The sequence below is a fragment of the Natator depressus genome, chromosome 1 (assembly GCF_965152275.1).
Source record: "Natator depressus isolate rNatDep1 chromosome 1, rNatDep2.hap1, whole genome shotgun sequence".
Lineage (NCBI taxonomy): Eukaryota > Metazoa > Chordata > Testudines > Cheloniidae > Natator > Natator depressus.
In genome coordinates, this window is record NC_134234.1 from 181427347 (window position 1) to 181438706 (window position 11360).

Sequence of the window (11360 nt, forward strand, 5' to 3'; positions counted from 1 at the left end):
GGTGTGAGCCAATGGTGAGCGTGTCCAGAATGGGTCTGAGGCCCCCTTTTACTTTCAGGATGGGAAATAACAGAAGTAGAATCCCTATTCTGTCATGTCTCAAGGGACCTCCTCCACTTGCAACCAGGCTGAACAGTAAGGACAAAGACGGTTGAGAAAAGAGAGGGGTGGATCCTGGGAGGTGAGTGGGACATCACTCTCGACGACACCCTCAAAACCAGCACTTCTGGCCCCTAGCGCTTTGCTGGGCCACGCAGGTGAGCAGGAGGAGGAAGGGCAGTGGTGACTGAAACTAACATCCCTGTTCCTTCTCCTTGCAGACCCCGGATGAGACTGCCAAGGCACGGGCAGCTGTAACTGCTTTCTCGCAGACTGTGGAGTATGCATGACCAACAAGCGAAGGGTAGCCTGAGTGTCTTTTAACCCATGCAGCCTCACATCTGTCTGCTCTGAAAAAAGACCGATCCCATCAAATGAAAGGTCTTGGATCAAGGTCTGCATTTTTTGTGAGAGCCCAGCAGTCTGAAGCCAGGAGTGCCCCTCATAACCGCCTCTGATGTCATCAGCCTAGCCATCGAGTCTTCCGTGTCCCATGCCATTTGGAGGGAGCAGTGAGCCACCCTCCTCCACCAGGGTGCTGAATTCCTGGGCCAAACCTTGCAGGAGGGACTCCTTGCACTTATGGACGGAGTCCCATAAGTTGAAATTCTATCTCCCTAGGAGTGCCTGATGGTTTGCCACCCAGAATTGTAGTCTGGCAGTTGGACCTGTTTGGGAGGAAAAGTTATTCAATCTTTTGGCCTCTTTAAGTTGAGTTGAGCTGGTATGCCTTTGTTTATGTTTTTCATTGGCCGAAGAGACCACCCACCCAGGGAACGGTAGGTGTAAAGGTACTCAAAGCCTTTGGCTGGGACAAAGTATTTCTTTTCAGCCCTTTTAGAGGTGGTGGGAAGGATGGATGAGGGAATTTGCCAGAGGGCCTTGGCAATTTTGAGGACGCCATCATTCACACCGTAGTGCGACAGGGGCCGGGGTACAGGCAGACAGGACATTAAACAAGGTTTCCACCTGCTCAGCCATTTCCTCCACCACCAGGCCCAAGTTCTCGGCCACCCATTGAAGCAAGGCCTGGCGTTCTTTAAAATCATCCGGTGGGCTGGCCCTCAAGTCCCACAACCACCCCATTTGGGGACGAAGATGATGACTGTACAGCGGGGGGAGGCCCCGGAGCATCTTCCCCCTGGGAGGGGTGAGGTGGGAGGCTTAGGGGTGGGTGCAGTCTCCTCTGCTAGGACCTCTAAGTGCACCTCATGCACCGAGCCCAGTGCTGTCGGTGCCACCAGCTGTTCCTCCGAGGCGGCAGCCAATGAGCGGTGTGAAGGGGATATTGCCTTGACTGGCACTCCCCACAAACTCCAATAAGGCCACTGCACTGACCACTGGCCGTGCTGCCAATGTTGATGTGACCTCGGGTACCCATTCGAGCTGGTAGAGTCTAGATGAGGGGCTGAACTGCCCTTCCTTGCTGAAGGAATCTCCTTTTGGTGACACCGTTGATGCCTTAGTCTGTGTGCTGACCATCGCCGTTGGAGACTGGTGCATGGAGTGAGGATATTGGTGCCGGTATTGAGGGGACCAGTGCCAAAGGGACCGGAGATGTGACAGAGAATGCTACCATGTGGTAGTCTACCGGAACCTACACCAAAAGTCCGACCACCGGCAGGGCAAATGGTGCCAGTAATACGGAGACCGGCATCTCCCTCTAGGCGATCCACATCAAGATGGCAGGGACCATGATCATAGTGCTGGTGACAGAGGGCGAGCCCCAGAGAATCTGGGCTGCGACTCCGGAGATTTGCTGCAAGGAGGTGAAGAGCGCTGCTTCATCTCGGGGGATCGGTGGCACTCCACTGCCCCGAGAGGTTTTAGCGGCTGGCATGCCCTCATGGGGAGCCTTTGCCAATTCCTGTGACACGTGCTGTGTCGGTGGCGTGGGTAGAGGCCTTTGCTCTCTTGGCACCAGGGGAGCTTGTGAAGGCACTGTCAGGGGTTTAGGTCCCATGCCATTGCCAGGAGTTGGTGCGGGGGGTGCACTGTGCAACGAGGCCGAGGTACTCGGCAAATCCTGGTGGGATGGCACGGAAGCTGGATGAAAGGCAGACTCCATGAGGAGAGCCTGTAAACGAATATCCCGCACTTTCTGCATGAGGGGCTGAAAGTTTTTACAAATACAGCTCTTATCTCTCATGTGTGACTTCCCCCAAGCACTTGAAGCAGCTGCTATGGGGGTCGCTTAAAGGCATAGGCCTGTTACAGTCCAGGAGACTGGGGCATGCCTTACTTGGGGTGAAGTCCCCCCTGGGACTCTAACTTCTAACTACTTAACACTAACTACTATAAACAAACTATTTACAAGGCCCTAAGGCTCGAAGGCAGAAGAGACTAAACCGCTAGACCTTGCTAAGCAAGGAAAGGAGCTGCAACTAACCACCACAGGTGGTAAGAAGGAACTGAGAGGGTGTAGGGCCGGTGGTGCCTGATATACCGATGCATGAGTGTGGCACTCAAGGGAGTGCTGATCCTACAGATACTGGTAAGGCAAAAATCTCTGACAACTGTGCACTGGGCATGCACACCTAGGATGGAATCGACATGAGCAAGCACTCAAAGAAGAATATCTTATCGCTGCAGAGAGCAATTATATAAATTTGAAGAAATTTGGATCCTTGTTCTTGATACATTTGGATAAAGAATGCTGAGAGAGCTCAGATAATGCCTGACTTCCATTCCACCTCACCTTTTTTGCTTTTTCCCCTCCATCTTCCTACCCCTTTTCCCTTTTTTTGCTTGTTTGTGTATAGCATTATTATTATTTTCACCATCACCCTAACATTTTATGTCTGTATAATTTGTCTGATTTGCACGATCTGGTCTTGCAGCTTTGACAAGCTGTAACTCCGTAATTGCATAATTGCATTATTGGCTACCTGTGAAATATGCAGAATTTGGTTACATACACAAGCTGTACGTCTTTTATCTTTCTGTATTTGTTATTGTTTCCTTATGAAAATTAATAAAAAAATCACAAAAAAGCCAAACAAGAGTGTTACACTTCCCATACATTATCAGCAGCTTTTCTCAGTCAGATTTTACTGATTTGTCCTCTTTTCTGTTTTAATGGTATTTCCATCTTACTCTGTTGCAAGACAGCTATTTGCAAACTGTTTATAGAATATAAACAACACCTAAAAGGGAAATGTCCTTGAAGCAGTGTGTGCAGACCGATTACTACAGAGCGAGCAAGCTAATACACAACCCTCAATCTTGAGAGAATTACTATTAGTTTGAGACTGAGGCATTTTTCATTTAAAAAAAAAAAAGAAGAGAAGTCTTACCCTGCTACTGCAGCATTGACGCTCCCCCTCCCCTCCCCAGAATATTTCAGATGAATCAACACTTGAAGGTTACCAGTTCATTCTTCAAAAGCTCTGGGGAATTACTGACCCCTAAACAGTGTCGTTTTCCATGATTGCTTCTCTGGAGCCTTCTGTAATGCACCAGGCTCACTAATAGATAAATGACCAGTATAAAAAGCTTAAATCTGACAATAATCCCAATGTTTTGTGCACAGTGAATGAAATGAAACTGCTAATGTGTTGTTAAAATCTATTAGAGTTTACTAGCATCAGTGTTTAATCAGATAACTAGTAAATTCACAAATCAACATTTGAGAGTGAACAAGGATCTTTAAGGCTACATGATCAAATTCCTGCAGACTCAGCCATCTGCAGAAGAACTTGGAAAGTTTGCACTTTATCTCCTTCTTTATTTCTCGTGCAATCGGAAAGGAATGACAAGAGGAGACTATATACGGGATCCCCACTGAGACTCAGTCACATAAATTATGTATTATGCAGACAGTATTCTGCTGATGCTATCTGATCCCCAATTCTCAATTCCTTGTTTTTGCTTCTATAAATAGCTATTGCAGCTTTTCAGTTGTTAAACAACTAGGACAAAATCAGAAACCTTTCCCATTTAATAACCTCTGCCAAGGAAGAATAAGGTAATATTTTTCATAACTGTGATGTCCTCAGGGCTTTAACAGTCTGGGAATACATGCAATGCTGTGCTGTTGATAAGATACTGGTAGTAGAAGAGGGGGAATGACCACCCTGAATATTAAAGAGGGGAATGCCCTATTTTCAAAATGATCAGTATAACTTGCTGCTGTGCATTTTCCTATCAATTCTAATCTGATCAGGACAACTTTTGTTTTTTTTTTCCCTCCCCAGACCCAAATGCTTTGGCTGGACAGACTGGACCTGACCATGCTCTCATAGGAGGAATAGTGGCTGTAGTTGTCTTTGTCACATTATGTTCTATAATTCTGCTTGGACGATATCTGGCAAGACATAAAGGTAGGACAGATTTAATCAAAGTGCAATCACCTTTTGCAGCAATACTTCCTCATGATTAGTTTCACCCTCAAACACTCTCGTGCCCTCTCTGCCCCTGCCCCCCCTTGTAATTTAGTTGCCTGGGAAAGCTCACGCTCAGAAGTAGCATCTGGTTTTCCCATGAGGTCCTGATTTTGTACCCAATTTTACAGTTGGATTAACTGAAGCAAAAGGATGTTGAGCAACCTGCCCAAGGTCATGTAGTGAGTCAGTGGCTAAGGGAGATTTAGAAGGAAGAACGCTCCTAGATTCTAGCCCTTTGCTGTAAGCACTCAGTTACGTGTGCTCATCATTTTAACTGTTATATTAATTCCACAGAATATATATGGTTATTGAAATGAGGCTTTAACTATCAGAAATCATGATAAAACTTTAAATAAGTTGTGTTAAATACAAGGAGTAAAATCCTGGTCCCACTGAAATCAGCATGAGTTTTGCTATGGCCTCCAGAGTAGCCAGGATTTCACTCTAGGAGCAAAATTCTGAAGCCCTGACTCAGTTTTTACACTACGCTTATTGAGGGAAAAACTCCATTAGAGTCAATGGAGAGAAGGGTCTGAGTAAAAGAGAGGACAGATTTTAGAATCTGACGGAGGTGATTGTTTTAAAAAAAAAAAAAAGTTTATGAAGGCTTAATGTCTGAATGGCTTGCAGCGTAGTTGTTAACCTTAGTTTACCTTCCTCCCCAAAAAGTATTACTATTATTAAACCTAATTCTACATAGGGTAGTCATGCGGTTAGCAAATACAAACTGATAAAATATTTGTTTTAAGTTCAGAAGAACTGTGTGAAAAATTACAAATTTCTAATTAATCTGGTGAAAATGTGACAGCTTTGCTCTATTTCCTGGCTGAAAACAAATGAGTCCCAAGCCAATGTAAATATCACTTTTCACAAAGTGAAAATTGTCTGTTGCATACAGCTCTATTAATATCCTGCTCTTATACTATTTAGCAAAGCAATGTCAGTGGCAATGTGAAGCAACTGGGTTAACTTAATGCAGCTATTTCAGTTTTGCACTTCTAGAGAATCTTAATTATCCTAGTCTGTGGAATTAAAGAGCAGATAAAAAAATGGCCTACATCAATGTGAGAGTCCAAAAATAATTAGAAGCCATTTTTCAAAAACATGTGTTTAATGAAATCTAAGCTATTCAAAGTTAATTTTCGTACCCATCTAGATATACCATATAATACACAGTGATATAATTTAAACTATTGTATGCTAAAATATTTGTATGCTTCATGCCACTGGAGATAGAAAAAATATGGTTTTGAACCTGCTTTACCTTTTTTCCCCCCATAGATATGTGAAAATATATGTGCATATGGGACAAGTGTTATGAATCATAATTACTACTTGCCCAAATTAGAATGTTATATGTACCAGTACAGTTAATGCTAAAATTGTGCATCAAGTTCTGTTCTGCACCACTCCATTCATTAAACCAGTTAGATCTTTGTTACAGATCTACTGTGCATAAAACTATCTAAAGTAAAATTACTAATTTTTTTATTGTACTAATTCCCATAGGAACATATTTAACAAATGAAGCTAAAGGAGCTGAAGATGCACCTGATGCTGACACAGCCATTATCAATGCAGAAGGCAGCCAAGTCAATGCAGAGGAGAAAAAGGAGTATTTCATTTAGATGCAGACCTAGATTCTCTGAGTTTTACTTATCAGGCTGACTGCTGGAGAAAACTGGCTATCATCTTTCAGAATTCATTTCTGCCATCTTCTGCAAACTTTATTAACTTACATACTGCTATAAGTAGCCAGTTTATGCCAACAATCAGTTGTTGACAGCATCATTCTTTCTTTACAGTACCATCCACAATGCAGGACATTTCTTATTGCCTAAAATTCATATCCATTGCTCTCTTAACATACAGTGCTTGAATATACAGCCTTAACAATGTTAATCTTCATCTTAAATCATGCTGTTGAGTTTTCTACATTTTTAAATGTTATATAGCTTTCTTCTTTTCCAGTTTTCTTTTACCATGGTCCCTATCAGTATGTCATTGGATGATTTTCATAACAAATACTATTCGATAAGGACCTAATGTACTTACATAAAACATTAAATCTAAGATTAGAGGTTTACAAAGAATGTTTTATACATGTCTATAATTCAAAGGCAACCTGTTTTTGAAACATATGCCCTAGGAACCACAAACTGAAAACATTATAGTATAGTTTCTTGTATGCTTGGATTTGGTGGAAAAGGAGTATCAATATGTCATTAAAAATGGTACCTTGATACTAATTCCATGCTTGGGTGGTAATTAAATCATACTGTATTATTTATACAGATTCTGCAGAGTTAGATAATTGTAGCTTCATTCTGAAACAAATTTATTCAGCCCTTTTACTGCTTTTTGGGATCACAAGATTAGATACGTTTCTATAATTTCGGTTTTAATAATTTATTTGCTTCATATGGACTCACCTGCCTATTCAGATTTGTAGTGTTCATGGGGCACAATTGCAAGGCATTTTCCTATCTGTATATAGTGCATATAATAAATCCAATTAAACATTATTTGATACATATTTAACTTTTTTGGCTATAGCTAAGTCAGTCACAAGTAAGCATTTTCTAATGTCCATTATATCCCTTTAGATATGACTTAAATCAATATTCTAAATAGATAACATGTATTAGTATTTTCTGTCTGTATGTCCTAGCACTGTTCAGCAGCAAACTTTTCTAGTTCTTGTTAATTTTTCTTTGTTATACAATGGAAGCACAATGTTATATGGAAAGATAGTTTTAAGCTAACAACCAGTGCACAGCCTCAGGTTTTGAATTACAACCACATTTGATTAATATCCTTAAAAAATACGGTTATGTTGCTAAATTCTCGATTTTTAATTTGGCAGTTCCACAGCTGCTTATCTATGTTGGGTTGCCAAAAAAAAAAAAAAAAGAAAAAGAAAAAAAAAAGAAAAAAAGAGTTAAATGATATATGTTTTGTGTATACGGTAAATGGACTAATTCTTTATATTAAATTCCTGTCTATGCATTTTGTGGGGTACAAACTTATGTCACAGTGAATGATAGAGAATTTCTGCCAATGCTTTTAGCTCTATGGTGAAAGTCTCTCTTAAAGTCTCATGTTCTTAAATATGACAACAAAACACTATAAGCCCAATGGCTTATTTCCTCTTCCACTGAAATAAACATGGTGCCAGATCAACTCTTGGTAGTGATTCCATGCTGGAGAATGAAAATCTGTATCATTTGGAGTTCATCTCTCTCTCCCAAGTGTTGCATCTTTGAAAAATAGTATTTCTATATGGTTGCTATACTTGTGAAGTCTAAAAGCATGATGGCTTAGTGTAAAGGATTATCTCCTGGGATTTATTTTTTGTGGGGGTGGGGGAGGGAGAATCTGAATACATCATCATGTATTAAGATAAAATGGAAGACAAAGGTGCTGTGTCAGATTATTTATCAGAAGAGTATAAGCCTATTAAGGAGAATATTATAGTATTTTAATTGTTTTCTTTCTCTCTTTTTGTTGAAACATTTATCTTGTTAATTTCTAAGAAAAAGAGGGTGATGTTGATCAAGCAGCACTTTTTCAAAATATACAAAACATAAATAATATGATGTGGTTGAGTGTTAACATAATAAATCATATACAGTATGACATTTTAAAGAAATAAGTCTGCATTGATGTGATTGCATGCTTGTTTTTACAGTTCACTCCATACCATCTGTGGAAAAATGCAATAATATGTTAATATAGTATGGTAGTTTGAGAGAACCAGGTAGGTGCTACTAGACACATTGAGACTAGTATAGCTTTTCAAGATATTCATGTCTTTCAAAGCATACACTTTTAAAAGGTTGGCAAAGGAAATCATTTAGTTTAGTACCAGAACAGAAAGGTTCTTGTCACAACAGTAAGTTGCATTAACAGCATTACAATACTGTATATCTCAGTCTGGTTAATGACTTAGGGTTTGAGCCAACAAATCACTTAAGCACGTGAGAAGATCCACCTAATTCAATGGAACTACTCAAAGTAAGTTTTTTGCTGGATCAGGGCCTTATTTATTGAAGTGGAGCTGTTCATCAGTACTGCTTTTAATCTTTATACATTCTATCTAAACTGCACTTTGCTTGAATTGTAGAGTCATTGCTTAAATCATTACTTACCATGACGTCAAGTGAGACCTTCAAATGTTAGAGCATCTTTAGATGTGACCACTCAAAGCCATCTTGTCAGCGTCGTGTAAAACCAGCATTGAAACATTGCAAAACCAGAAATAAATTGGACACTTAAATTACATTGGTTGTTTTTTAGTTAAAACTCTTAATGTGTGCTAATTTTCAATAGATTTCTGATTTTTCCACTGTCTTGCATCTTGTGATTTCATTTACATTTGTGCAAAGTGGGTGTAAAAATACTACACCCAGTATAAATGAATTGACAATTCTGATTGGGTAGTTCTTTACATCCATCTACATCCACATGTTCAAATGACTTCACTGGGTGTAAGGTAATAAATACAGTGCCAGGCCCTTTGTAAGCAACATCATGGCTCACTTAGAACTGAGTATAGTATTCAATAGATAAAAACACATTGTCTTTCTCCTTTATACAAAAAGATCCCATTCAGAAATACTGAGCCCATTATAGTCTCAAGAAATCTGTTAAATGTGTAAAATGAAAGCTCCGAATGGGAACCATGTTAGTTAGAATGTTAGTATAACATCCAGACCTACAAACACATGCAATGTAATTTACTCAAGACAAGGTAGCTAATTACTGCCAGTTTACAATGTCCATTGATTATTTTTAACTTTCAAATGTAGAACAATGTTATTTTTTTTTATGCTCTGACAACATAATCATTAAACAGGCATGTGGCATCACAGGCAAATGGGTGCATCTTTCCATTCTGTTTAGTGTCATCAGAGAATCCAAGAAGCAGTTTAAAGAACCTGATATTTAAGTTGAGGCTAAGAATTTTATCTGGAACACTTAAAAATGTCTTCACATTTCCTGCACTGAGACTTCCTCTATAAAGAATACATGAAGAAAACCAACTTTTCTAAATAATACATGGAAGTTAATGTGTATTTTCATTATAGCATAATATAGATATAACTATCTCAATGAAAAGAAAGGACAGGATCATCTGTAATTATGTAATTCAGCTGATTGTAAACAGCACTGAAGTTACCATGTACGCACATGTACTTCCATGTAACACAGCAGTTATAGTGTAATTTAGTGCCACTTATTGTAAAGTGTTACCAAAAGGAAAATGGAACTCTTACCTTTACTAATCTGTTCAAACTAAAGTTAAATTTAATAAATCAACACCAGGAATCTGACACTCCATTTCTTTAATAAGGAGGTGATATAAAACTTCATGTTCACCCCACAGTTTTTCCCACCACCTAACTAGATTACTACAAGTGTCCAATCTACTCACTCTTAGGAAATGGTAATCTGTGATGAACGTACCAAAAAAATTCAGCTACTTCAATTGAATCAGCTGCTAATAGAAACAACTGAGTAATGCTTTTTATTAAGTGGCACAAAGTACACACTAAAAACTATGCAAAAATATAGGTAACTACAGTGTACTTACATGTAAGTATCTTGTACTTCCTGTGTATGGATATTGGAAACCCATGTAATTATAATATGCATTTTGATTATTTTAAAAGAGGGGAAGAAAAACCCTAGCAGTGAAAATAACTTTAAAGTACACACACATGCAATCAATAGTCATGCTTAATGCAATATGCTTAATTCCTCTACTTGCAATGATATTTAATTTATTATAATGCATCTCTGTCCTCCCACCCCACTAGCTCTGTCTCCCCTCTAGTACCGTTGAGGTCCTATGAGACTCCACTGAAACACTTTTAGGACAGAGTAAGAATTCATTTACATTTGTGACACAAAGCACAAATGTAAATGGCTTTATTACCAGCATACTGCAAGTTTGGCAATCCTGGTCAGTAATCTCTTTTTGACTCAACAGAATAAGGTTGTTCTTTTTTCCTTCTTGGGGAAGTCTAGCAAGCTAAGATACTGAAATGTACTGCCATATGCCCTGGGTTTTTTTAGCTTGAACAGCAGAGAGAAAGAAATGGAGAACTGCATTATGCTGACCTCTATTTTGTTGAACCACCTGAAATTTTCACTATTTCTTTCACAATACTGTCAGGTAATCTTACATTGTGAGTACAAACTGCTTCCATCAAAGTACAGAGGAAGCCTTTAGTGATAAAGTTAACTTTGTCTAAACATGAAATTTTATATCTTTTTCTTCTTGTTTTCTGTCATACCCTTCCAAAAGTAATTCACTGAAAGTAGTGAGAGAACGTGAAATAGCAAAAGAAGAAAATGAATATGTTAAATCTAATATAGGAAACGGCACTCACTAAAGTTTACAATATCACTCCATGCTTGTATATAATATTATGATTTAACAACTCCAGTTAGATGAAATGTAGGAATTGAAAACATGGGGTAAACTGTTAAGCCACCTCTCACGTTAAATACTGGCTATGAAGTGTCTATATACATTTTTAAAATATTACAGTCTTAGATTTAGCCTCTAAAAGGGATAACTGGAAGTTTTGCTGTTGACACTGAAAACAACTTGGCTGCATTCATGGCTCTTTATCTAATTTCCTCTGTCCCACAACCCCAATTTTTACTATCTTCTGTTGTAGGTAGTCCCACTGGGTAATACCGTAGATACAGGGCCACATCCTCAGCTGCTATATCTCCACTTAGCTCTATTTCCTTTAGTATAGGCTGATTTGCATTGGCTGAAGATGCATCCCATAATGTTTACAAACACAGTTATACCATACCATTATCTATTAAATATGGAGAAGAATATTATACAATTCA

General features: G+C 39.2%; 1 protein-coding gene across 4 annotated transcripts in view; it reads left to right on the top strand.

Moving 5' to 3' along the window:
* CADM2 (cell adhesion molecule 2) overlaps nucleotides 1–10151 on the top strand; it is a 1028770-nt gene extending 1018619 nt beyond the window's left edge. For all 4 annotated transcript variants that reach the window (XM_074971701.1, XM_074971709.1, XM_074971692.1 and 1 more), the window contains 2 exons: nucleotides 4296–4421; nucleotides 5994–10151. In XM_074971701.1, coding sequence (XP_074827802.1) covers nucleotides 4296–4421; nucleotides 5994–6112 — 245 coding nt within the window. In that variant the 3' untranslated portion in view covers nucleotides 6113–10151. The remainder of the gene's footprint in view (nucleotides 1–4295; nucleotides 4422–5993) is intronic.
* The last annotated feature ends 1209 nt before the right edge of the window (nucleotides 10152–11360 follow it).